The 27,184-nt window shown below is 50.8% G+C and overlaps 2 protein-coding genes and 1 pseudogene across 3 annotated transcripts; 2 read left to right on the top strand and 1 right to left on the bottom strand.

Annotated features, from left to right (window-relative positions):
* Positions 1-6,262: 6,262 nt before the first annotated feature.
* Positions 6,263-6,740, bottom strand: LOC307100794 (V-type proton ATPase 16 kDa proteolipid subunit c-like; annotated as a pseudogene). Its single transcript has one exon. The product of its transcript is annotated as a V-type proton ATPase 16 kDa proteolipid subunit c-like (transcript).
* A 5,485-nt stretch (positions 6,741-12,225) lies between these two features.
* Positions 12,226-13,916, top strand: IL3 (interleukin 3; the record flags this gene model as incomplete). Its single annotated transcript, XM_079770267.1, has 4 exons — positions 12,226-12,369; positions 12,464-12,499; positions 13,667-13,702; positions 13,821-13,916. 4 exons carry the CDS (start codon positions 12,226-12,228, stop codon positions 13,914-13,916), a joined length of 312 nt encoding a protein of 103 aa, XP_079626393.1.
* A 10,365-nt stretch (positions 13,917-24,281) lies between these two features.
* Positions 24,282-26,149, top strand: CSF2 (colony stimulating factor 2; the record flags this gene model as incomplete). Its single annotated transcript, XM_079770268.1, has 4 exons — positions 24,282-24,440; positions 24,549-24,590; positions 25,217-25,342; positions 26,042-26,149. The coding sequence occupies 4 exons, from the start codon at positions 24,282-24,284 to the stop codon at positions 26,147-26,149; spliced, it is 435 nt and encodes a 144-aa protein (XP_079626394.1).
* Positions 26,150-27,184: the final 1,035 nt, after the last annotated feature.

Genomic DNA, 27,184 nt, shown 5'->3' on the forward strand with positions numbered 1-27,184 from the left:
AATGATTTAGATTAAACAGTACTGAAGAGGAAATATTAATCATTTTTGTCAACTACTCCAAGAGCAGAGTCACTATTAAGCATAGTACTAAGTTCAATCCATACAAATGATACATTAAAATTTTTAAAATGATGAAAAGGATAAAATAAAAACAGGCAAAGCTAAATTATATTGTTTAGGAATGCCTATGTTGGTGATATTGCTAAAAGAAAACAAAAAATAATCATCATTAAAAAAAACCAACAGGCCGAAACCTGTTTGGCTCAGTGGATAGAGCGTCGGCCTGCGGACTCAAGGGTCCCAGGTTCGATTCCAGTCAAGGGCATGTACCTTGGTTGCGGGCACATCCCCAGTAAGGGGTGTGCAAGAGGCAGCTGATCGATGTTTCTCTCTCATCGATGTTTCTAACTCTCTATCCCTCTCTCTTCCTCTCTGTAAAAAATCAATAAAATATATTTAAAAAAAACAAAAAACCAACAGGCTAATAGGTTACCTCCAAGAGGGCGGAGGTCATGATCAGAAGGCAAATGTGAATTCTGGAGGTTTGGCAATGTCCTATATTTTTATGAGTTCTGGTTACATGGGTGATTGCTTTATAATTATTCGTTAGACTATGCACATGTTTTATACCTTTTTCTGTATGTGTGCTCTATTTTCCATTTTAAATGCAAAAAATTAATAAATAAAATGTCTTTCACTTCAAATACTGGAAAACCAAAGAGAATTAGAAAAACTTTTAGAATGAAGAGGGTTTGGCAAGATGGTAGAACCACTGCCTTTTCCGCCAGCCTCTCTTCCTCCCACCCTAAGAATGCTCCATGGGAGATCTAAATCTACATAGCTGACGTCCCCAAATATCAAATGTAAAGAGAAAAATACGCAAGGAGAGCCTGGGGCTGGCTGTGCCAATTCCTGCTATGAGCAATAGGTCTATATCCACTAGAGCTATCTTCACATGATGCTTCCTCCTACTTGCTACCTTATTGCCTGGTGTCTGAGCCCAGAATGTTTATTCTCCAAGACTCCCAGACCAGTCAGTCCCCTATCACCCCCCTGGGACTCCTAGGGCACAGGGAGGAAGCTGTCATGGTCTCACCATGGAAACTTCTGGGTCTGGTACACATGGTCTCATAAACAGAGATAACAGACATAGCAGGGACATTCAGGGGGGCAGGCACTGATCTGGGTAATTGAGGAGGCTGGGATGGCCACACAGAAGAGTGACCATGAAATGACTCTCAAGATGAAGAGAAATTCACTAGGTCAGTAAGGAGCTAAGGTTCCCCAGGCTGGAGAAGGATGAGGGATCAGGGTAGAGAGAACCCTTGCATTGGTGCTCTGAGGACCCTGTGGCCACACTGAGAGATCCAGACGATGGGAAACGTCAGAAGAGTCTCAGGCTCTACTGAGAAAACATGCAGGCCAGATTTTTTTGTTTACTGTTTATTATGTATATACTGGTGATCTTTCCGTTTTTGTTTCGGATACCAAAAATTGATATAATCAAATTTACCATTTTAACCTCTTTTTTCGTATTTAAAAATTTTTTTAACTTTTTATTTTTCCTAATTAGTTTACATTCAATATTATTTGTATTAGTTTCAGGTGTACCACATAGTAGTTACATAATCATATACTTTACAAAGTGTTTCCGTGGTATTTCCCAGTACCTACCTAGCATCATACATAATTATTACAAATTTTTTTCACACTATTATTTTTAATATATTTTTATGTTTAGCCCTAGCTGGTTTGGCCACTGGATAGAGCATTGGACTGAAGGTCCTGGGTTCAATTCTAATCAAGGGCATGTACTTCATTTACAGGCTTGATCCCTGGCCCCATGTGCAGGAGGCAACCAATCGATGTGATGTGTCTCTCTCAGGTTGATGTTTCTCTTTGTCTCTCCCCCTCCCTTCCACTGTCTTTAAAAATCAATGGAAAAATATCCTTGGGTGAGAATTAACAACAACAACAACAAAAGATATTTTGATTTTTAAAGAGGGAGAAAAAGAAATATGAGAGAGAAACATCGATTTGCTGCCTCCTCCACGGCCCCAGAGAATCAAGCCTGCTAACAATATACACATCCTTTTCTCCACATCCTCACCAACACTTGTTTTTGTTTGTTTGTTTGTTTGTTTGTTTTTTAATAATTTATGGATGATGGCCATTCTGACAGGTGATATCTTGTGGTTTTAATTTGCTTTTCTTTGATGATTAGTGATGTTGAACATCTTTTCATATGTCTACTAGCTATCTGTATGCCCTCTTTGAGGAAATATTTATTCAGGTCCTTTGTCCATTATGAATATGTTCTCCCATTCAGTGTGTTGTCTTTCATTTTGTTAATGGTGTTCTTTACTGTGCAAAATGTTTTGAGTTTGACATAATCCCATTATTTTATTTTATTTTATTTTATTTTTTTGTTTCCCTGCCCAAGCAGATATATCAGAAAATATTACTGAGAGAAATGTCGGAGCTTTGACTGCCTATATTTTCTTCTACGAGTTTTATGGTCTCTAATCTTACATTTAAGTCTTTAACCCACATTGAATTTATTCTTGCATATGGTATTAGAAGGTGGTTCAGTTTCATTTTTCGCATGTATCTGTCCAATTTTCCCAATACCATTTATTAAATAGACTATCTTTACCCCATTATATATTCTTGCCTTCTTTGTCAAATATAAATTGAGCATATAGGTGTGGGTTTATTTTGGGACTCCATATTCTGTTCAATAGATCTATATGCCTGTCCTTGTGCCAATACCAGATTATTTTTTTAAAATATGTTTTTATGATTTTAGAGAGAGAGGAAGGTAGAGGAATAGAGAAATAGAAACATCAATGAGAGAGAGACCAATCGGCTGTCTCCTCCATGCACCCTAATGGGGATAGAGCCCACAACCTGGGCATGTTCCCTGACTGGGAATTGAACTGGGGATCTCTTGGTTCATGGGTTGATGCTCAACCACTGAGCCACACCAGCCAGGCAGAACCAAGCTATTGTGATTATAGCGGATTTGTAATATCGTTTGATATTGGGTACTGTGACCCTTCCAAATTTGTTCTTCTTTCTCAACATTGCTGAAGCTACTCAGGGTCTTTTTCAATTCCATATAAATTGTTGAAATGTGCCATTAGTATTTTAATAGAAAGTGAATTGAATCTATAGATTGCTTTGGATAGTATGGACAATTTAATTATGTTAATTCTTCCAACCTGGTATATACTTCCACCCGTTTGCAGCTTCCTCTATTTCTTTTTTCAATGTCCTTTAGTTTTTTTGTTTTTTGTTTTTTTTTAAATATATTTTTATTGATTTCAGAGAGTAAGGGAGAGGGAGAAATAGAAACATCAATGATGAGAGAGAATCATTGATTGGCTGCCTCGTGCACACCCTCTACTGGGAATCGAGCCTACAACCCAGCCATATGCCCCAACCGGAAATCAAACCCGTGACCTCTTGGTTCCTGGGTCAATGCTCAACCACTGAGCCACACTGGCTAAACTGTCCTATTGTTTTTTTTCAAGTACAGGTCTTTTACCTCCTTGGTTAAGTTTATTCCTAGATACCTTATTTATTTATTTATTACTTATTTTTGCAATACTAAATGGATTGTTTTCTTTGTTGCTGTTTCTGAGAGTTTATTATTGGTGTATAAAAATGCCACTGATTTCTGGATATTAATTTTGCATTCTGCTACTTTGTCAAATTCATTTATTAAATCTAGTATTTTGGGGTTGAGTCTTTAGGGTTTTCTATGTACAATATCATGTCATCTGTGAATTATGATAGTTTTACTTCCTCCTCTCCAATTTGGATGCCTTTTATTTCTTCTTCTTGTCTGATCATTGTGGCTATGCTGAATAAGAGTGGTGAAAGCTGACATCCCTGTGTTGTTCCTGATCTTAAGGGAAACATTTTTAGTTTTTCACCCATTGAGTATATTAGCTGTAGGTTTTTCATATATGGCCCTTGTTATGTTGAAGTATGATCCCTCTGTTCTCACTCTCCTGAGAGTTATCATAAATGGGTGCTAGATTTCATCAAATGCTTTTTATGCAACTATTGATATGATCTTTCTGGCCACTACCCTTTCCTCTCTGATTCGTCAGTTTTTCCATGTTTCCATGCCTCTGGTTCTATTTTATTCATCAGCTAATTTTTTTCATTAGATTCCTTGTTCATTTATTTTGATTTTTAGATTCAATTGTTGATAGATATGCCATTATTGCCATTTTATTGTTCACATTTTTTAATTTTCTATTTCTTCTTCTTGTTGTTGTTCTTCTTCTGCTGCTTCTCCTTCTTCCTCAAGAAGACCCTTCAACATTTCATGTAATACTGGTTTGGTGGTGGTGAACTCCTTTAGCTTTTCCTTGTCTGGGAAGTTCTTTATCTGACCTTCAATTCTAAATGATAGCTTTGCTCGATAGAGTAATCTTGGTTGTAGGTCCTTGCTTTTCGTTACTTTGAATATTTCTTGCCATTACCTCTGGCCTGTGAAGTTTTTGTTGAGAAATCAACTGACAGTCTATGGGAGCTCCCTTGTAGGTAATTAACTGCTTTTCTCTTGCTGCTTTTAAGATTATATCTTTGTCTTTAACCTTTGGCATTTTAATTATGATGTGTTTTGGTGTAGGCCTCTTTAGGTTCATCTTGTTTAGGACTCTGTGCTTACCGGACTTGAATGTCTATTTCTTTCACCAGGTAAGGGGAGGCCTTCACAATGCCCTCTACCAGCTCCCCCAGCCTTTGGCTTCATCACTTCTGTTCTGCACCAGACCTCAGGAAGAACTGAGCTACCCCAAGGGTGCACCTTAAGTGGTCATAGATCATTCTGGCAAAGCCCAGTCAAGGGAGGGCCCATCCCAGCTTCTGGCTCTAGGTGGGCTGGGGAAGAAGCCTGGGTGAATGGGGAACTTCTTAAAACAGAGAAGAACCCAAAGGGAAGGAGGCCAGCTTTGCCAACATACAATTTTAGAACTCCCAAACTCGGGAAAAGCATTTATCACACAACCCCCACAGGAGGCAAAAAATAAAATAAAAAATACCAAACCGACAGGAAGCATTTGCAGTTAAGATGCCAGATAAAGGGTTAAGTCTGGGGTGTGGCCTTCCAGGTATGCCTGAGCCCTGACCTGAATGAACTAAAACCCAGAGCAGGGAGGCAGTGGACCCTCAGGGCTGAGCTCTCACTTTCAGCAGGTGCTGCAGGGGGAGAGAAACCCACTAGTGCTGCTGACCCCAGCATGGCTTCAAGTACTCACAGGGGTGATGGTAAGATTATTCTGAACAATAGAGATGATATACCAGCAGCAGTATGCCTGAGGTGGGTTCCAGGGGACCCTAGGTGCTGGGTGTTTGGGAAACTGAGAGGAATGAAGATGAGCGTGGGGATGGGGGCGGGGGAGGGGAGCAGAGGATCTCTACATCTCTGACCTGCTGAGAGCCATGGTGGTCCTCCCTGACCCTATTAAATCTGAAGTGGCCTGGCCTGCACCCTTTCTTTTAGGCCAGTGTCAGGGCAGGGTGGGATATGGGGTGATGGTAAGGAGAACTTTTATGAGTTTATTTGAGTCAAAACTGACTATAATTGCAAGATCTCAAATGCTTCAGAGAAGGACGGTTTGCAGTTTCTATCTATCTATCTATCTATCTATCTATCTATCTATCTATCTATCTAATATATATATATATATATATATATATATATATATATATATATTTTTTTTTTTTTTTCACATCCAAGAATTTTATTGGCTATGGCTCTGGGCCTTGCAGGCCCAGCTCATAGCCCTACAGCTAGGGCTGGAGGACAGTGGTTCCATACAAAAAAATCTCAGGGCACACAGTACCCCCACAAAGCAACACTCTAAAGATTATTATAGTTGGGAGATGGGAGGGCTGAGAATAGGCCAAATCTTTATAAATAAACATCCAGTGAAAATGACAACTGGAATTCATCCCTATACACAGAGCACTCTAGGTCAGGTAAATGGGTGGGGTTGGCCAGAAGCTACCATCCTCACTGGTTGGGGGACCTGGATGGGTGATGATGAGTGGGCCCAGATGTCCACAGCACAGGGAGTGTGGGGTAACAGATGATGGGCACTAGGACACTGAGCCCATTTACAAGACCAACTACTTGCTGGGAGAGGGGGGCAGCTGCCCGGTGCATGTGTGTCAGGCTGTTCATTCTGGAATGAAGAGAGGGTGGTTTTTACAGCATAGTCTGTGGCTGGTTAGAGAGCGGCTACTTTGTGGAGAGGATGAGGGCGACGATGAGACCATAGAGACTGTAGAGACTCAGCACCTCAGCAAAAATGAGGATCAAGATCATGCCCACGAATAGTAGGGGCTGCTGGGCAGTGCCCTGCATGCCAGTGTCCCCCACAATGCCAATCACAAAGCCAGCTGCCAACCCACTGAGACCCACACTCAGGCCAGCGCACAGTTGGAGGAAACTCCCGTAGACTGATGCCTTCATTCAGGGAGTTGGCGATAAGGACTGCCACCACCAGGCCACAGATGGCAATGAAGCCAGCCATGACCCCTGGGATGATGGACTTCATGATCAGCTCTGGTCACAGGATGGACATGGCCACGATGCTGGTGTCACTCTTGGCGGTACCATAGGCAACACCCAAGGAGCTGAAGACCTTGGCAGCCGAGGCACCCATGATCACGAAAAAGGAGGCATACTCGGGGCTAATGCTCTTGACCTCGGACATGTCTGTGGGTAGGGAGGGGGCGAGCTCAGCAGGCTGAGGTGGGGGTGAGAACAAGCTGGGTGAGGTGGGCAAGCAGCGGGCAGAGAGTGTGAGGCCAGCGATCAGACAGTGGCGAAGGCTATCCTGCGTGTGTGTGTGTGTGTGTGTGTGTGTGTGTGTTGATTGATTTCAGAGAGCAAGGGAGAGGGAGCGAGCGATAGACACATCAATGAGGAGAATCATTGATTGGCTGCCTCCTGCATACCGCCCCCCCCGCCCACCCCCCGCCCACTGGGGATTAAGCCTATAACCCAGGCATATGTCCTAAGAATTGAACCGTGACCTCCTGATTCAGGGGTTGATGCTCAACTACTGAGCCACACTGGCCAAACTGCAATTTCTTTTATTCACTTGAAGTTAAGGAGGGACCATAAGGAAGGTTACATGGAGGTGGGAGAAAGCCAGATGGGGATTGGATTACAGGATAGCTAACAAGATTATGTGCTCTCTTGAGGGTGGTTACACTAATTTCAAAAGTGTGTTAACCTAAATGCACAAGATCAAGGAACAGGGCTGCTTATGGCAAAGATCAATCTTTCACTAGAAAAGTTATATGACTGGGGCGTGACTATCTACATGATCTGCCCAGATAGGGATTTACAATCAGATCCCCCTGTGACTACTTTCTGTAGAGTCCCTTTTTCATTTACCCAACCTGCATAACAAACACATAATGTATTCATCACTGTCCGGAACTCAAGATAGCTAAAACTAGCCCTGCGTGTGTGGGCTTGATTCCAAGCAGGGGGCATGCAGGAGGCAGCCAATCAATATTAATGTTTCTCTCTCATCAATGTTTCTATCTCTCTCTCACTCTCCCTTCCTCTTTCTCTAAAATCAACAACAAAAAAATATTTTTAAAAAAATCAGTAAGACTTAAAGAACATTCTCAAATGGTCTTACCTCACTTACCAAGGGAGATAAGAGCCTCTGCTCACCAGACAGAGTGGGCTTGGGGAGAGGACAGCCTGACCCAGCTCAGCAGGACCTGCCTGTGCCTCTGCCCCACCAGGAACTGTTCCTGTCGTCCCCTGCACAGCTCTGACCCCCTGCCGCCCACCCGTGGTGGTCTTCCCCTCCCTGCCTGCGAAGCAGACAAGATTTTACCGGGCAATGTCATCTACATGGCTGCTAGTAATAACCTGTGTGAAGTCTCAACCACTTAGAAGAGTATTCCTTAAGTCCAAAGATTGTCACCTCAGTTTTCAGGCAGCTTCTTTGCCTGTCCCTCCCCTGGCTCTTGGTTTTGTCTGAGATAAATACAATGAACACAATAGGAATGTATGTCCCAAATCTTTGTGTTCCAAGTAGGCATCAGGAGGGTGACGGGCACCATATGCCCACACATTTATTAATAACAATAAGAGTAACATGGCTGTCCCCAGTTACCCCAGTATCAGAGCTGTGACCAGTAGGCTGGAGATCAATAGACAGATGATTTGTATGATTTGCCCCAAACCTAACTCTGCTTGGGAGCACTTCCTCTGTGACATTCCTGGCTCCAGACCATCCTCCAGGTCTGAGCTGCCCTTTCTTCCAGTCTTTCCCGATAGTCCGGGCTGACAATTGATTTCATTTCTGGGCACCCCTCTCCCCCAGGTTTATCGTTCTATCCCGTGACTCTCCATCTGTCTTCTCTATTAGACTGGACTTAGGGAGGAGCTCCACTCGCACAGATGGGCCCCAAGGAGGCCACGTCCCTGCAGCATGGGATGGAAAGCTGAGAGTGCACAGGCCGAGGCTGTACATGCCCTAGGAAGGAGGACAGAGCTGATGGAACAGGAAGCCAGGCCTCTTCATCTGGGCCCACCAACGTGGCTTTTTCCTGAGCTCTCTGCCTAGGTGCACATGTGACACCTAATGGCACTGATTGGCTGGCTAGGAGCCCTGATTTGCCTTCTGCACTGACAAAACCAGGCAGTGTGGTCAGGGCCACCAGCGGAAGCGTGACAGATCATGGGGAGACTAAGTCTGACACATGATGCCATGGAGAGGGTAGCAGGGGAGCTCGTCATGGTGACTGAGGTCTGGGTTCCTGCTGGTAGTAGGCACCCCAGCAAACTCTTCCAGGCCTGAGGGAGAGAGCCAGCATGGACCTACGACTGGAAGGGGCCCCAAGGGCCAGGACCTTGGATATTGTGTCCCACTCTGAGTGAATCCAGGCCACAGGTGGGACAGAGCCAAGCCTACAGAGATCCATCGGACGGGGTCCAGAGACTCACCCTGGGACCCACAGGGTCTCTTTCCTACAGACCCAGGCAGCAGTCCTGGGTGGGCTTTCCTGACCCAGCCCAGCAGGGCCTCTCTCGTGCCTGCCCAGGGCTGGGCACCCTAAGCTCATTTTCCTTCTTCATTGCAATCAGCCCAGCCTGCACGGATGTTCTCTCTGGGCCGGGCTGACACAACTGCTGTTGCTGCTGCTGCCGCCCGTGCCACCCGCTGTGGCTGAGAGGTTAAAGCACTTTCATGCAGAAGGGTTGGGCAAGTCTGTGACCTGTGGGGGAGGCCTCCCTGAACCTCAGTTTTCTCATATGTAAAATGGGGATAATAATAGTACCTGCCTCATAGGCTCATTATGAGGATTAAATGAGTTAACCCATGAAAAGAGCTGAGTGCCTGACATTTACTAAGTGCCACTCTAGCTACTAGAGTCTTCACCTTCATCTAGCTCTCCATCCCCACCAGGATCAACCCAGTTCAGCCTTCTTACCATCTATGGCCCAGAGAACTCTCCCGTCCTTCACTGGCCACCCTCCTGTCCTGCCTCTTCCCGGCCTTCCTCCCCACAGTAGTGAGACTGGGCTTCCTGGACCCAAACCTTTCAAGGGACTACACTCCTCCCTGGCGGACAACCCCAGTGTTTCCAGTGCTCCTAGCCCGAAGCCTAAACTTCCTTCTCTTACAAACATCAAGATCTACAGTAGCACTAGGCAGGACTTCTCTCTGCTACAGTTCAGCACCAGGTCAGGACTTCTAGAGAAATATTTGCAGGCACATTCAGCCTTCATCACTTCAAAACTCACTGGGCTTTAAAATACCCTCAAAAAGCCTATTTACAAACAAACAAACAAACAAAAATAGAGGTATTTTTTTCTATAAGAAGTCACTTTTGCCGAAACCGGTTTGGCTCAGTGGATAGAGCGTCGGCCTGCGGACCCAAGGGTCCCAGGTTTGATTCCGGTCAAGGGCATGTACCTTGGTTGCGGGCACATCCCCAGTAGGGGGTGTGCAAGAGGCAGCTGATCGATGTTTCTAACTCTCTATCCCTCTCTCTTCCTCTCTGTAAAAAATCAATAAAATATATTAAAAAAAAAAATCACTTTTTTTTCTTTTGGTGCACAGATCCCCGAAACTTTAAATATAGAAGGTAACATTGAAACACAGTTGAGTAGTCAACAAGCCCTGTGTCTCTGGGGCCCAGACCCCCAACTGCCCAAGCTGAGTTTTTCAATCAGAATGTCTTAAATGTCATGTGATCACCTTGTCAAAATGCAATTTTTCATCAGAAAACCTGGGCTAAGACCTCAGGTCTGAGATCCCAGCTGGGAGTAGCAGGCTTTTGGTCTCTTTCCCCACAAGACTATGTTTCCTAAGCGAAGGGGCGTATCTGTTTTACTCAAGGTGCCTACACACAGCAAGTGCTTTTAAAGGTTTGTTGAGCCTGGCCGGGCCAGCATGGCTCAGTGCTTGAGCGTCGACCCATGAACCAGGAGGTCACAGTTGGGTTTCCAGTCAGGGCACATGCCTGGGTCGTGGGCTCGATCCCCAGTGGGGGACGTGCAGGAGGCAGCTGATCAACAATTCTCATCATTGATGTTTCTCTCTCTCTCTCCCTTCCTCTCTGAAATCAATAAAAACATCTTTTAAAAACATTTTGTTGAATGAATTGTGCCTTCAAGGGTACCTAGACCTAAGGCTCCCCACGTGTGACCTCATTTCACGCATGCCTTTGAGACACTCCACTTGCTTTCGAGGATGCTCTGGGTCCAGATCTTGGAGCCCAGGGCCTGGTCTATGCTGAGCTAATAGCTGTGTATTCGGCTAGAGGCATTGTTCTCACAGCACTGCTCTGTGTCCCAGCCTCTTCACTTGCCTCTCTGCAGCCACATCCTGATCCTTGTCTTAACAGATGAGATCCTGCTCAGAAGCCCGGAACACCCAAATTCCCCTTCCTCAGCATAACCTGCCCTCATGTCCCCACGCTGATTGCGTCACAACCTCTCCTGACCCCTGACTTTTCCATCCTTTCTCTCTTCTTACCCTCACCTAGGCCTAGTCATCTCACACAACTCTTCCCCACACCCCTGTCACCCGCACCCCTTCACCACCCCCCTGCCCTGAATCTTTGTCAGGGCCTGACAGCCCCAAAGGGCAGGGGCCCCCACCCACCTGGTTTTCCTATTTCCTGTCTGGCTGCTGTTTCTTTGGTCCTTTGTAGCCTCCCCCAGGGTCAGTCCCTGCCCTCTTCCCTGCTCTGCAAACCCTTCCCATTGGGCTTGCATCTGCCAAACCCAGGCTCCAGCACAGACTGGGGACCCAGACCCCCAACACCACTCTCTACTGTGGTCACTGCTCCCAACACCAGCCTGAAACCAGGGAGTTGCCCTCCTCTCTTCCCTCCCCTCACCCCTCAGATCTTACCAATTCCACCATCTAAACCTCCCCAGACCAGCCCTCTCCCCTGTGACAGTTTCTTCAAGAATCTCTACCCTTAGGCCCCTGAGCCAAGCTCCTCCGAGCTCTCAGGAGGAATGCCCGGCACCTGCAGCCAGCCCTCCAGGAGGGGCTGAGGTCCCACAGCACAGGGCAGAGTTGGGCTGTGCTGTTATCGAACCAATAAAAGAATGGGTGTCTGGGGCCTGAGTTCCACCTGCCACCCAGAAAGTGTCAAAGAGAAGCTGCCCAAGGCCCATGAGGCAAACCACTGAGGGCTTTAACCCCAGGAACTCAGTGCTGGGAGGGGTGTCAAGAGGTGTGATTCTCAGGGGACCAGCTCACAGATGGATGGTTAGCTGTGTGACAGGTTGCTGGACAGATCATCATGCAGGACCAGGCCATCATGCCATGGAGATGGGCAGCAGAGAGTCAGGGCTGTCCAGGGGATAGCTGTGTCGGGAGCTCAGAGTCAGATGTCCCTGACCTGTCAGAGAGGTCCATCACCTGCCCCCAATCAGCCAATCCCTTCGTCTCCTTGACAAGATGAGGAGATACTCTTCCTGTACATTTTTTCCAAGTTTCACTGATCTCAAGTACTAGAAAGTGATGAATAAGTCTGTGGTTTGGCGATGGAGGTTCCATGTAAGATAAAAGATTCTTCCGAATGCCGCCCCTTCACCACCGGGGTTGGCACGTTGCTGCTGCTAATAAAAGGCAGGAGGCTGCCTCGAGCACTTCAGAACAGCACGAAGGACCAGGACAAGACAGAATGCGGCCTGCCAGCCCAAAGATGAGCAGCCTCCCCGTCCTGCCCTTTTTCCTGCTCCTGCTCGCACTCCACGCCCCTCGGGCACAGGGGCAGCCCTTAAGGACTTATTCCAGCAGGATCAATGAAATCGAGGCCATCCTCAACGAGCCGCCGGTGCCTTCACAAGTGAGTAGCCGGGATAAGGTTGGCATGGGCAGGGAAGGGCTGGCAGTGCTCAGGCCAACGGGACTCATGGGCTCGCTTTCTCTCTCCCCCACAGGACCCCTTGGGCTCCAATGAGAAATTCATCCTGAGGGTAAGAGCTCAGCCCCACACTTGGGTGCACTCCTGCCTGGGTGACCTTAGACCTGTCACACCACTTTGCCAAATCTCAGTTTTTCATCTGTAAATAGGGTTAGCAGCACCTAGCTCGGTGGGGTGTTTGTGAGTTAAATGGCCCACTGTGCATAAAGTGCCCAGATCAGGGGTCCAGGACATTTCCCCAGTCATGGCTGTAATACACACATGTTTCTGTTTTCATGACAAAACGAAAAGGCAGCTGTAGGTGAGTAATACCAGAGGCCGTAAGCTCAGCTTTCAGGGGCAGCCTCTGGACTGGCAGACTGAAATCCCCACCCCACCTCCCGAACATGCCTGCTCCTTTCCTTTCCCTTAAAAAACCGAGTTCTGCTTTCCACACTGACCAGCTGTGGGTATTATCATTCAGTTACTTCTCCTAAAGGGGAACTATGTCATCTTGAGTGCACGGGGGCGGGGGGGGGGGGGGGAGGGGGGCGGTCAAACCTCTGCTGAGTTTATTGGCTGCCTGCAGTTCCCCTCTAGGCACTCACAGTTCGCATGCTGCGCCCATTTCCATGGGGGGGGGGGGGGGGGCGTGTTAGATTTTCTTCCTGATTCCTCGGAGCCCTTGATGCAGTCGGAGCATTTACCCTGTTAGCTGCAAGAATGTCCCTTGGCCAGCGCTTTCTCCCCAAGTGCAGAAGGGGTCCACTGGGGCCCTCTATGCAGCCTGCATGGAGACAGGGGCTCTGGTGGGAGGCGAGTGGGCCTTGCCTGGGCCGTGCTCACACATCTAGGCCTGTGTCCTTTGGGGCATAACCTGGGTGAGAAGGGAATGAGGAGGGCATTGTCCAAGGGTGTCCCTGAAGAAGTCTTGGAAAACTGGAGAGGACTTCAGCCTGGTCATGGGAAGGACACCTCTCCAAGGTCCCCCTCTTACATGTATTCTTTGTCCCCTTAGAATCAAAACTTTCTGAAGATAAATCTGGATACATTCCTGAATGCTGCCAATCATTTTACAGATAGGGGAGACGAAATCAGGACAATTCTTGAGGTATGTGAAGCTGTCGAGCGAGGGCTTAGGGCTCCCCGCTTGGCCCGGTCTTTCCTCTGGGGAACCTCTTCAGGGCCTGCTCCTTTCTCAGGAGAGGCTCTGACGGTCTGCTTTGGTCTCTTCCCACAGAAATTCAAGACAGTCCTGCCCACCCCCACGTCCACGGTAAGCTGCCCCCTATGACGCCCCTGCAAGTGGTGCCATCAGCCACGACCAGACCCTCAGCCTGCATCTGCCTTGCCACCCAGCCTCATCTAATACCACCTTTCCGTTCTCTTCACAGGAAGACCCGATCAGTATCAAGATGGGGAACTGGGGAGATTTCAGGAGGAAACTGAAAGAATATCTGTATGCCCTTAAGAAGTGGATCGGTTACTAGAATGTTCAGTCCGACATCCAGATCCCTCTGGGACTTCTCACTATAGGAACCTGGGACGTCGAGCAGCAAAACCTCTGAAGACTCTGAGACGTCTCTCACACAGTGCAGGACCAGAGGGTTTTATTTTCTCCAGCAAAGTCAGATGAATTGTTATTTATTTAATTTCTGTTGCAATTATGTTCTCATTTTTATCCTATTGAGACTATTTATGTATGCATTTATTTATTACTGTGCAATGTGAATTGTATTTATTTTATCAGAGGAGCCATGCCCTGCTCCTTCTGAACAAGATCAGGAGGGGACTTGGGGACATGATCATTTGTACCTTGGGTTTTGAACCAGTTTCTATACATCTGTGAAAATAAACCACACTGTGAACAACTGCTTTGTTGCCCGTGTCTCAGTTTGACTCAGGTCTTAGGTGCTCTCTTGCCTGATAATTTAGCCACCTTCCTCACCCTCCCCCTGCCCCGCCCTGCCCCTCAGGCCTCACTGCCACCAGATGGGGCCCAGAACTCACACCCTGGCAATCTGTGTTTTCTTGGGGAACCAGTTTTAGAAAATGCAAATCTAACCAGGTTGGCTTCATTCTTAATTTTCCAGTCCTCCGGGTCTGGACCTTGTCCTTCTCCTTAGGAAAGCATCGAAGGCCTGCGTCCACGTGTGCTGCTCCTTCCTTACTCCCACAGCTACCGATCCCCTCCAGGCTCCAGCCAACAGGCACGCCGTGGCTTCCTAAACGAACCACACACCAGCTTCCTACCTCTAACCCTTCCCCCACACTGTCACCTCCGCCTCGCATGCCCTCCATCCTGACTCGAATGGTGAAGTTCCTACTTCAGAGACCAACTCAAACACTGCCTACCTCTGGGTTGTCCACTACCCAGGCTGGACGACACTGCATTTCTTTCCTGACGTGCAGTTCATACATTCAGCAAACACTGGCTGAGCGCCTGTGTCAGGCCCTGTACAGACGCTGGGGACATGGAAGGGGTCCAGGGAGGCTGCTCTCGATTGAGTGGTCTGGCAAGGCCTTCCTGAGGAGGTGACATATAGGTTGAAACCTGAATAACAAGAAAGTGCCAGCCACGTGGCAACTAGGGAGGACAGAGGGAACAACAGCCAGTGCAGGGATCTGGAGACTGAAAGAGGCTGAGAGCACTCATGGAGCAAAGGGAGACCTGTGGTGGGGAATTCTGGGAGGAGCCTACCACTCTCCCTCAGTCTCTCTCCCTCCGCATCCCTCAGGCCCAAGCCCTGTGACAGTGACCGATGACTGCGGGAGGCGGTTAGGGGTCAGGTCAGACCCAGACCTGGTGTGGGAAGATCAGAGGTGTGGGAGAGAGATCAGCACCCGCAGGACCCACCGCAGGAGTGGGGGTGATGGTGGAGAGGACATGCTTGAGAGGCGGATGGGCCTTTTCAGATGTTCTGGGGCTCTCATTGCCCTTCTTATGGGGCAGTCCAGTCCACTCCACGTTGGACGGGGATGAATATGGGCTTGGCCCATGAGGGCTCACCCCAAACCTCAGACTCTGCCTGGGGCCAGCACAACCCAGCTCAAGCACAGCTGTGGGCTTTGGCCGGAGTGGTGTTCAGTCATCCGTCTGGGAGGGCTGATGACTCCCCCTGCAGGTCTATCAGTTTTACATCTTTCCTCCAAGCCTACCCAGACTGTCCTTAGCTCCAGGTGTATAAGCCCTGTGGCCACAAGGGGACAGCAAAGCCTCATGGTCCAGAGGAGGGCAGGCTGAAGGCCAAAGTTCCCTCCTCCCTCCCACTTCAGCAGAAGAGTAGATTGCCTCAACCAGGAATTTTATTTTTCATTTTAGCTGTGAAAATATTAGTTTTTCACTGGGAGGAAAATATGAGAGAGCATATATGCTCTTTAACTGAAAAAACTTAGACATACAGCCAAGCAGAGCAAAGAGAAACTGCCAGGAAGGCAAGTGCCTAAGGAGAGGAGAACGGAGAGGCATCGCCAGCCCATACCACCTTGTGAAGCCTCCTCTCCAGGAAGGGGCTCTGCCCTCCCACCCTGGCCTCGAATCCACACTTGACTCAGTTCAGCAAACACCCCAGGATCCTCCATGGCTTACTCAGGCTGGGGCACTTGTCCAGTTGGCCCAGTGCAACGTGGTGGAGGTTATTATAAACAAGGTGGTGGCTGAGGGCTGTGGATCTCATCGGAGGTGCTTCCCACAGGAGGTGATGCACAAAGGAGAAAGGAGTAGGAGTCTGTCAGGCAGAGAGAGGCGCAGAGAAGGGTGCCAGGCAGATGGCACTGGGGGCAAGGATGTGGAGGTCTAAGAGTTCAGGGCAAGAAGGGGCTTAGGAGAGTCTAGGCAGTTTATAGGGCCAGCGTGTGGGTGCCAGGAGAGGCAGGCCCCCAGAGCACCCCAGGTCACTGCCTTTGCCCCTAGAGGACCGCCACCCTGGGCCACAGGCAGCTTTGGATTTAACCAGGTTCCCTTCCCAATTTCTCCCTCCCTGATCCCGCCTGGCCACTGTGGAGACCAGGAGGTAGGATGGGGCCATATCAGGGACAGGATGGTTGTGTTTAAAGCCAACAGGAAGGAGCCAGGGCAGAGGGAGAACGATGCCCGAGGAAAGAGGGCCCAGCGGAGCAGGAAGGGATTCCTGGGCCCATGATGGGAGCGTGGGAGAGGCAGAGACAATGTGGCACAGAGTGGAGGGTTGAGTGAATTGTCATCGGGAGCCGGGGCCTCAATTTCCTCTTGGAAATTTTAGGTCAGGCTAATGGAGGTGAAGATGTATCAGGCAAAATTGCTGTTGCTCTACTGAGCTGAGGAGGGACTAAGAGAATCCTCTCAATGACCCGATGAAATCTATTATTACCCCCACTTTACATACAGAGAAACTGAGGCACAAAGATATTAAGGAAGTCTAACTCCAGAGCCTCTGAATCCTTAAACCACAGTGCTTTGGCCAATGCCCACTGAGGCTGAGGAGCCTTTTAGGTCTGGCCCGGGGCCCACCTGGCATCTCCCCTTGATTGGATCCAGAGGTACCTGCTGGCTCCACAGACTCCTGCTTCCAGCCCTAAGGACAGCAGCCCAGCCTCGGTGCCTCAGCTCCAGCCCCCATTTACCAAACCCCCATACATTCATCATCAAATTCCTCTACATGCCATTTGTCCCTCCCCCCGCCCAGCACAGCCCCATCCCCCCACACCGGGGCTTAGATCCACAGTTTGGCCCCATCCCCACACCCCACAGCCTCACAGCCATCACCTGCCTTGCCTGCAGTCAAGGCCTCCTCCCTTCCACCTTCCCAGAGACCCCAGGCTCACCTTCTACCTCCAGCCTTGGCTGATGCGGACACCTCGCTTCTCTCCCAGGAGCACTCCCTGCTCCTGGGGGTCCATGGAATCCTAGTCTGAGGCCTCTCACCTTTGCAGAGAGGCACCCTCCACCCCGGCTGCCCCTGGGGCTTCTTTCAGCTGACACTGGGGACTGTCTTGCTCTGCCCTGTCCTGGAGGACATGGGGGCTGTGCCAGAGCCCACCCAGGTGCAGCCAGGAACAGCAGACTGTGACACTGAAGACGTGCACCCTGAGGGGGCTTGTGTCAGAGAGGCGTGGGGAGGGAGGCCCCCTGGAGGGGAGGCAAGGCATGGCCAGGGCAGGGTCCGAGGGACAGTCACAGCACAGAGTTGTAGGAGCCCCTGGGAGCGGGGAGTGGGCTATGGACTCAGAGCGCTGGGAGTGAGGGCCCACACAGGTGATGGTGGTGGGTGTTCTTCCCACCTCCTTCCACAGACTCGGCCCGATCCCTGCGGGCCGGGCCGGGCCCTCCTGAGCATGGATAATAAACAATGGACAGCCACTGCTGCCCCTCGGAGGGGCTGTGAACCCACCCGCTTCTCCCTGTTCTCCTCAGGCTGAGGGCTGGACTCAGTGGTTACTTGCTCCTTCCAGCCAGGACGGGAGTCCCCTGTCCTGGTATCCTCAGTTGGCTCTTTCCAGGAAAATCCACGTGACTGAGTCATTTCTTGGTCAGCCGACCTTAGCTCATCCAGGCTGCCCTGCAGGGTTTGCCTCCTGTGGCTGGGTGTGGGAGGTGCTGGGGTACTGGGGAGAGGTGTGCACAGGGAGCCCCCATCAGGGAAGCCTAAATCCACCATCATCTCCAGGGCCCAGGAAAGCTTTGGAGACTGGTCCAGACCCCAGTAATCACTCCCTTCTCTTATTGACAGGGAGACTGAGGCTGGGGGGTAGGGGTGGGTACAGCACCCAGTTAGCCAAAACATGTGGCCAGTGCTACCCAACCCCACAAAGCCACCTCTGTGTGGAGATGAGCCAACTGGGGCTCAGAGGCGGGAGTCACATGCAGTGAGGAGTGGCCAGGCTTGAAGGCAGGCCTATCACCCCCAACCTGCATTCATCACAAAGGGAGCTGCTGTGCCCCCAGGAAGCTATACAAGGGACTGGGCACACCCCTACTGGGACATGGCTGGGAGAGTGGGAATGAGTTTGTGTCAGGGGGAGAGAGATATGAGTGGGTTGCCCTGGGCTGGAAGAAGAGATCCCCAAGGTCCCCTCCAGCCATCCAGAGACACTTTGTGGACCACCTTTCCTCACAAACCCCTAATTCATTGTCACCTTTATCACTCCTGCTGGGCCCTCAGCCTGAGTGACGGTCACCCCTGGAGGGGCTGGAGGCCTCCGGAGGAGATGCTGGAAGAAGGCAGTGGCTCTGCCCGGAGGCAGAGGTACATAACAGGGAGCAGAGGTGGCCTCCAGGCCCAAGGCCAGGGCAGTCTGGGGCCTGACGAACCAGAAGGAAGAGATGTGCCCACCGAACAGAGCCCCAGGGAGAGTTCAAGGGAGCCTGGCACTTCAGAAAGTCCTGACGGAAGCTCGTTCCAGAACCACCCATTCTGCCCAGAGTGGAAAACCCACATCTACAACCTTAATTCTGGCCCATCAGCTCCAGAGAGAGGCACCTTGGCCTGGACTCCAGTCCGACAGAGGGCAGGGAGAGCACCCGCAGGACTCTGGGTTGTAAAGGCTTCTGGTCTAATGATTTTTCCTCCTTTTAACTTCTTTTAAAATGTTTTTATTGATTTCAGGGAGAAGAAGGGAGAGGGAGAGAGGGTTAGAAACATCAATGATGAGAGAAAACCATTCATCAGCTGCCTCCTACACACCTCTCACCAGGGATAGAGCCCACAGCCCTGGCATGTGCCCTGATGAGGAATTGAAACATGACCTCTGGGCCCATGTCCCACATCTGTCTTCCTGGCGGTCCCGTGGCTCCCAAACTTGCCGCATCCAGCCCAGTCTTGACTAACTTCCCTAACCCCGTGCCACCTTGGGCCTCCCCATCACAGCAAACGGCCTCACTGTCAGATTCCTTCCTCACCTCCTGCCTCAAGCCCACACAGTCAATGAGTTCCCGCATGGCCTTCTCTTATATGGGGTCTCTCTCATTTCATGACCGCTCCCCCTGGCTGTGCATTCCAGGTGTACATCCTGGGTGGTGCCCTTAACACTGTGTATATGACTTGTGGCCCTGTCCTCCCTGTCCCCTCCTTAAAGTGACCACCAGATGTGAGCTCTGAATGCAGGGTGCTGTGAGGTGGGGCACGTGGTGGGACTTCCTGGAGACTTGGTTGTATGGACGTAGAGTCCACACATGGTTGGGAGTTAATCACCCTCAGATCCTCCCAGACCAGTCAGGACTCACCAGTCCCAGGTCTGGGGATACTCAGTGAGCAGGACTAGAACTGGGGTTTGGTCTTACAGCTTGGCCTTTTGGAGATGCACCTCTGGGGACCTAGACAGAGGAGATGTGGGAAGGGTCTGCCTGGAGCTGCTAGCACGAAGGCCGAAGATGTTGCTTCATGTGTCTGGGGTAGCCTGGAGTGACCTGAACCCCCTCCCAGAGAAGGATGAGCCACTCGTGGTACTGTCCCTGCACTGGGATCTCATAGGGTGAGGCAGGAACCCACGAGACCCAAATGTGGCTGCAGGCTGAGCTCTCCACTCCACCACATCTTTCCAGAAAGATGCTGTCTGGGCCTGGCGCTGGGCCAGGGGCAGCTGATCCTGAAAATGTTTGGGCTTCAGACACCTCTCAACCTGGTGGGGAGAGGAGAGGAAAGGTTGAAGTACTGCCTCCTCCCTGGGAGGATTCCCCACAAAGTTTCATGAGACAGGCAACAGTTTCCTCTGTGAGGCAGTGATAATTAAACCCATTGTACAGATGAGGAAGTAGAGGCTCAGGGAGGAGGGACTTTCTTGAGTTACTCAGGGATCAGTGGTGGAGAGCCCAAGCCTGAGGCAGAGAGAAGCCTGGGTGGCAGGCTCTGCTGTGGAAATTCTGCCTTTGGGCTTCCCTGGGACAGTCACAGGCCGCTCTAACACCTGGAGCAGTCGCCCTGTACAGCTGTACTGAGGTCTAGCCAGGTGACCAGCATTTCCTGGTTTTCTGATCCCTGAGAGAATAGAAGACACTGGGGAAGCAGGGATGGATATAGGCTCAAATACTGTCTGCACCATTGGCCGTGTGGACTGGGAGGGCCACCAGTACCAGGACCCCACCAAAGGGTAGCAGGCCCAGGAAGAGTGAGGTCAGCTGAGAAGCCCGTGCGGAGTTCCCACGGGACACAAGGCACTCGGAGGCCTGTTTCCTTCCCCTTATGACAGCTTCCTTTGTGATAAGGATCCTGGGGTAGCCACAAGCCCCTGTTTCCTCTAGAGCCTGTGGGAGGGAAATTCATTTAAAAAAAACCCTTCCAGAGGGTTTTCTCCTGGCCCTGGTGTAAGGGGGCCAAAGAGGAGTCACACTGCCTACCCATCATGGTCCTGCCCCCGCCCTCCCACAGTCCCACTGGAGCCCCTGAGTCAGTGCACCCGCTAGATGGTATCACCGCCACTTTCCGTGCGGTGCAATCTAGGAATGCCTGCCCGTGTAATGGCCTCAGCCCTGATGTCATCTTTCCAGAAGAAAGATGTGTGGCTGCCCACGAACCTCAGCGCCAAACCCATAGCCTGCCGCTATCCTTCGCGTGCTGACTTTGGCGCCCGTAGGGCACATTGTGGGCGTGGACCTCTGCAATGGCTCCTGTGCTCCTTCCTGTCCTGCCCGCCCAGGCCCTTGGCCACTGGCAGCCCTTTGACCAGTTATCAGGCCCCTGCTCCTGTTCCGGCCTTCTTCCTGAATAGCCCGTGGCCTTAGTGACCGCTTGGACATGCAGCCTCTGAATTACTACTAACCCTTTTCATGGGCCCTTAGGCCCTGCAGACCCGCTCCTTTGTCCCCTGGGTCCCCAACTTAGGCACTTAGACAGTGGTTCTAACTCTTTTTATATAACTTGTTTTTCTTCCAGAGAGGAAGGGAGAGGGAGGGAGAGAGAGAAACATCAGTGATGAGAGAGAATAATTGATCGCCTGCCTCCTACACACCCCCACACACTGGGGATCGAGCCCGCAACCCGGGCATGTGCCCTGACCAGGAATTGAACTGTGACCTCCTGGTTCATAGGTGGATGCTCAACAGCCAGGCCTAACTATTCTTACTTATATCCAGAAGCACCTTTGGGGAGGGGGGTGAGTAGATTAATCTTGCTCCTTCATCGACAGGGCTACAAAGTCCATAAAGGCAGGACCATGTCAGTTTTCTACCATTTTGTATCCCCCTCCCTTGTTGGGAACCTGGTAGGTGTTCAGTAAATACTGAATGAATGAGTCCATTACACCACCATGTCCTATCAAAATTCTACCTTCTAAATCTCTCTGGAGCCTGCTTCATCTTAACCACACCTGCTCCTAAAACCCTCTGCTTTTCTGTGCCCTAAGTACTTTCCCCCTATCCTCGCCTCCCTCCCACAACCTGACTTGCCCACCTACTCTGCTTGCCCTTTCAGGGTGCGGTGGGAGACAGCATCTCCTGGGAAGCTCTCTGGTGCCCTTGGACCCCCAAGTTGGGAGAAGTGGTTTCCTGGGAATCCCTCAGTTCTGAACTCATCCCCCCGCCCCCAGCCTGCACTACACAACGGGAGTGTCCACTGCTGTCTGTCTCCCTCACCAGACTGAGAGGTCCCCAGGGCCAGATGTGAGGACCAGTGGGAAAGTCCCATCCACCTCCCACCAGAACAGTGCCTGGTGCTGATTGGACAAATCTGTTGACTAACTATCAACTCATTTCCTGGAGAAAAGTGACCTTCCATCTCAGAGGGACCACACCAGCTCCCTGCCTCCCTGGTCACCAGCTTAAGTCGCTAATTGTGGACCCCACTCCCCACCACCGAGCCTCTGGGGCTCTGTCTGACACAGACCTCCACTCTATGGCATCTAGTATCCTTGATTCCCCTTGTGCCCCCTGAGAGCTCCTTGGAAAGGGCTGAGCAGAGACCTCGGAGGAGAAAGGGCCAGGGCCTAGACATGCCACACTCTCACCCCCAGCCTGGCCCTCTAGGATGTTCCACCAGGCTCAGAAAGACAGGGATGGCCTCATGGTGGCCCCCAGATCCTGGCAGGAACCCCAGTAGGGTTCAGAGGACTAAGACTTGGCTTTCCCATGCAAGGGTAGCAACTCTCCCGTCACATAGTTACTTTCCTGGGCCGCAGAACTCAGACCCTGCGTTCTACCTGACGTCAAGGGCTGCCCATTGAGTCCCGCATGTTGCTCTGGCTTGTGTCTGACCCCATCAGTCTAGGCCAAATCAGCCTCTGGGGCCCAGAAACATCACACCCAGTGTGGGGAGCTTCTTCCATATCAGAGTGGCATGGCATGGGGGCTCACACAGATGATTGCCTATAAAATATACACACACCCCCAATGCACCTGTATTTACAGACACCTCCAACCACATGGGCACACAGACACCCAGAAATGTACACATGTGGACCCACACCCCCACGGCCATGAAACTCAGTGTGGGCAACAAACACAAATGCATGCTGTCCTGGGTGGTGGTTGGGGAGGTGGATGAAAAAGGTGAAGGAAAATAAGGGGTACAAACTTTCAGTTATAAAGTAAGTTACAGGATGTAATGTACAAAAGAGGAAATAATAGTCAATATCGCAATCATTTTGTGTGATGCCAAATGGGTACTAGGCTTAGTGTTACGATCCCATCATAAGGGATGTAAATGTCAAATCATGGCTGTACATCTGAAACTAATACAATATTATATGCCCACTATACTTTAACTGGAAAAAAAAACAACCCACAAAACTAACCTCGTGCTATCCTCTCCAAACTTCATTGTGAAAACCAAACACTTGTCAGCCCTTCAAGAGCCTGTGGCTTTTCCAGAAACAGTTCCTGTTCCACGGAGAGGCCCCTGGAGCTGGAGGCCATGTAGGAAATTAAGCCTGGGAGACCTTGTTAGAGAGAACATTGTTCCCTGTACCTGGTGTGGATGCAGCCACGACCCACCGCCAGCCCCAGAAGCTCCTGGTGCCTGCGGGGACTAGGTAGGGAAGTAATGCCCACCTCAGAGGGAGGTGAGGCTCACCGTGCTGAGCGAAGAGTCACTCAGCCAGGTGTGCTGGAGCCAGGATTCGTACTCAGGGTCTCATACCAGCTGAGAGCCCCAGCTCACCTCTGCAGCGTTGGGGTTTAGTGTGGGCTGCATAAACCAGGACTGGCTGTCAGACGGGATCTCACTGTGAAGGAACACTCTGCAGTTCCGCTGGCTGGACAGCACATGGTTGTCGTTTCCTCTGCTCACAGGGTCTGTAGGGAAGAAGACCCTGGCTGAGCAGAGCTTATCAACTGCTCTGGGCCCTCGGCTGGAACTGAGGTGAGCAATTTGACTGGAATCTGCCTGGTGGAGAGTGGGGCAGTGAGAGTCCTCCTTACACTCAATCTCTCACTGGGGCCAGAGGAGAGGGCTCTAGGGGGTGAAGGGGAGGCTGGGATTGGAATGGACACCAGGGTGGGCACAGCCAGCCCAAATGCCTCTTAGGATAACAGGCAGGATGGGAGCTTGGGAGTAGTAGCTAGATCCAGTGTCTCCCAGAGACCCCTCCGGTCACTCCAGGCCAGGAAGTCCAAGCTGTGCCTGGAGCCCCATCAGACGGAAGGGGTAGGCTCAGCGGGCTGCCAGACCGCCTAGGGAGGGCTAGAGTGTGCTCAAGGAGGCATGTGGGTGGGCTGAGAATTCTTGGAAGGGCTCATTAATGAAAACCCCTGATGGTGACCACCTGGGGAAAGGCTCACCTTTCCCATTTGAAGCTGATAAGAGCCAGGAGATTCCACAGTTCAGGTAGTTCCCCCACCTCCCGGGAGTTTTGTGGTCACCATTAATCATTTCCTCTAACGGTGCATATAAAAGCTCTTTTGCCAGTGAGCCCAGTATTCAGAGAGAAAGGCTAAAGTCCTCAGGAGGATGTGGCTGCAGAACCTGCTGTTCCTGGGCACTGTGGTTTGCAGCATCTCCGCACCCACCCGCCCACCCAGCCCCGTCACCCGGTCCCTTCTACATGTGGAAGCCATTAAAGAAGCTCTGAGCTTTCTGGGACCAAGCAATGACCCTGCTGCTGTGATGGTGAGTGAGGGAGTGAGGCTTGTGCCTGGGCCACCTTGCAGCCAACCCCCCTGGCCTGGACGAGCCCTGCCTGTCAGCTTCATAACACTGCATTTTCCTTTTCTATAGGATGAAACAGTAGAAGTCGTCTCTGAAGTGTTTAACCCCCAGGTAAGATGCTCTTCTCTGACACACCTTCCCAGAGACCTCTGCCTTTGGGGGAGAGGGTGGCTCCAAGTTATTTGGATTCTCACAAGGTGGTCCACTTCCCCTCCAGTCAGCTGGCTGCCAGAAGGAGGTGTGCTCAGAAGGCACTGGCCTTGCCCCTATGGCAGTCATGTGAGCTGCCTTATTATCTGAGCAGCCATGGACAGACCTAGCATTCAAGGGGCCAGGGGTCACCAGGGACAGGTGGGTAAGCAGGGGTTGGTCATGAGGCAGGGACTGTGGCTTGGGGCACTCACTGTGATGGCTACAGAGGGGCACAGAGGGGTCCAGGTGATGCCCTGCCCCCTTTTCCCTGAAAAGTGGGGTAGTGACCTCCTTTTCTAGGGGCTGGGACCCTCTTGAGATGCCAGGCCAAGGGAATATGCTGTGCGGGCTGAGGGTGGCCTGAGCTGAGTGGTGAGGTGGAGTCAGATTGGTGCCTACAGGGGGCAGGGCAGTATATATGACTGGACCTGCCTGAGACTAGCTGGGACCTCCCAGGCTTTACTCTTAGGGGACAGGGATGAGAACATGAAGTGATGGGGAGGGCTCTTGGCCACTGCTTACCAAGGCCTGGACATTTTCTATAGGAGCCGACGTGCCTGCAGACCCGCCTGGAGGTGTTTATGAAGGGCCTTCGGGGCAGCCTCACCAGGCTCAACGGCTCCTTGACCTTGATAGCCAGCCACTACAGGCGGCACTGCCCCCCTACCCCGGTGAGTGCCTGTGTCAGGGCCCCGAACGGGAAGGTCTTGGTCTACGAGGATGGAGGACTGCGGATGGGAGACGTTTGAGGGTGCCTGTTCGGGACACCAAAGGGAATCTGTGTTAACAGATTTGTAATTAGAGCAGCCCAGCCCATTTCAGGCTCAAGGAGTTCACAGCGCCCCCTAGTGGCAGCTGCTCTGTTCTTGGCAGAGGTGAGGCAAACCCAAGGAAACTCAGTGTCAGGCCAAAGATAACAGAGGAAATTCCGGAGCCCAAGTGCCACCTCCCAAGGGGACCTTCCCCTGGGCCCTGGTGGGGTTCCTGGATTGCATGGGAGCAAGGATGGAAGCATATCCGGATGTACAAAGTCCAACCATTCCTTTCTTGTGGGAACAGAGCTGTGTATTCCTGCCCTTTCTGGGTGTTTGGAGCCAGCCTCAGCCAAGCTGCTCTGTCCTGGCTTGGGACCAAAGAGCCAGTGGCCCAACTGCCCAGCAGACCAGCCTCCAGCACTTTGCAGGTCCCTGGCCCCAACTTCGGGTGACACATGTCACCTGATCCAGTCAGCAGGCAGGCCCGAGATGGGCCTTCTGACCTCTGAGTCCTAAGAGACACATAAACACGCTGGTGCTCCCCCCATCCCCCCCTCACATTACCCATTCACGCCTAGACTCAAGTTTTCTTTTTCTCTTTTTTCTTCTTTTAAGGAAACTTCCTGTGCAATCCAGAATACCACTTTCGAAAATTTCAAAGAGGACCTGAATGCTTTTCTACTTATCACCCCCCTTGACTGCTGGAAGCCAGTCCAGAAGTGAGGCAGGCCAGTCCAGGAGCCAGCCCTGGGAGCTTACCTTGCAGATCGCTGCCCTCCTACCCTCAAAGAGCCGAAACTCAGGATCTCCACCTTGGAGGGGCCACAGGATGGGCCAGGCCATGGGGCCACGGACTTGTGCTGAGCCATGCTGACCCATATCTGGGTGGAGGATTTTTACACTGGCAGGGACCATTAATATTTATTTATATATTTATGTATTTTAATATTTATTTATTTATTTATGCTCCTACTTAGTATTTATTCAAGATATCTTACCATAATAATAAATTATTAAAATTCTGTTCTTATTTGTGCAGTTTTGCAGTTTGTTTTCACTATGAGCAAATGCTAGTGGTGCTGCCCTCCCTACAGGATAGAGGGAGGTTACCGGGAGCGGGGGCAGGGGCTGGGGCCTGCAGCCGGTCAAGCATTGTCTGTGGACAGCACTGTCAGAGTAGAGGGGAGGGGAGAGCGGCCTGGGTGCAGCATTCAGCACACCGGGATGTGCTTCCCAGGATGCACAGGGGCTCCCTTCCTAGGGAGAGGTTTCCAGGTTCACTTAAAAATCCAAGGGACCCAGTCAGTGGGAAACTTGCCCCAGAGAAGGGGCATCCTCCTTCCTGGGCAGGCCTGAGGGTTGATCGGCTTGGCTGGGCGATGACTAGACAGGCCCCCTAGCATCAGGCAAACCACCTGTGCCCCTCAGAGGCCACACCCTGCCTCAAGGTCAGGGCTTCACCACTCCTAAGGGAAACCAGCAGGTAGTCTAGCTGTTCTGGGGAAAAGAAACCAAACCACAGGGATCAGTGCTCAGCATACACTGAGTGGCCAGATTATTATGATCTCTGAACACATAACAATCTGACTACTCAGTGTGTGTGTGTGTGTGTGTGTGTGTATACATATACATATACATATACATATACATATACATATACATATACATATATATATATATATATATATATATATATATATATATATAACTTAGAGGCCCAGTGCATGAATTCGTGCATGGGTGGGGTCTGGCCAGCCT

The sequence above is a fragment of the Cnephaeus nilssonii genome (assembly GCF_951640355.1).
Source record: "Cnephaeus nilssonii genome assembly, chromosome: 5".
In the NCBI taxonomy this organism is placed as follows: domain Eukaryota; kingdom Metazoa; phylum Chordata; class Mammalia; order Chiroptera; family Vespertilionidae; genus Cnephaeus; species Cnephaeus nilssonii.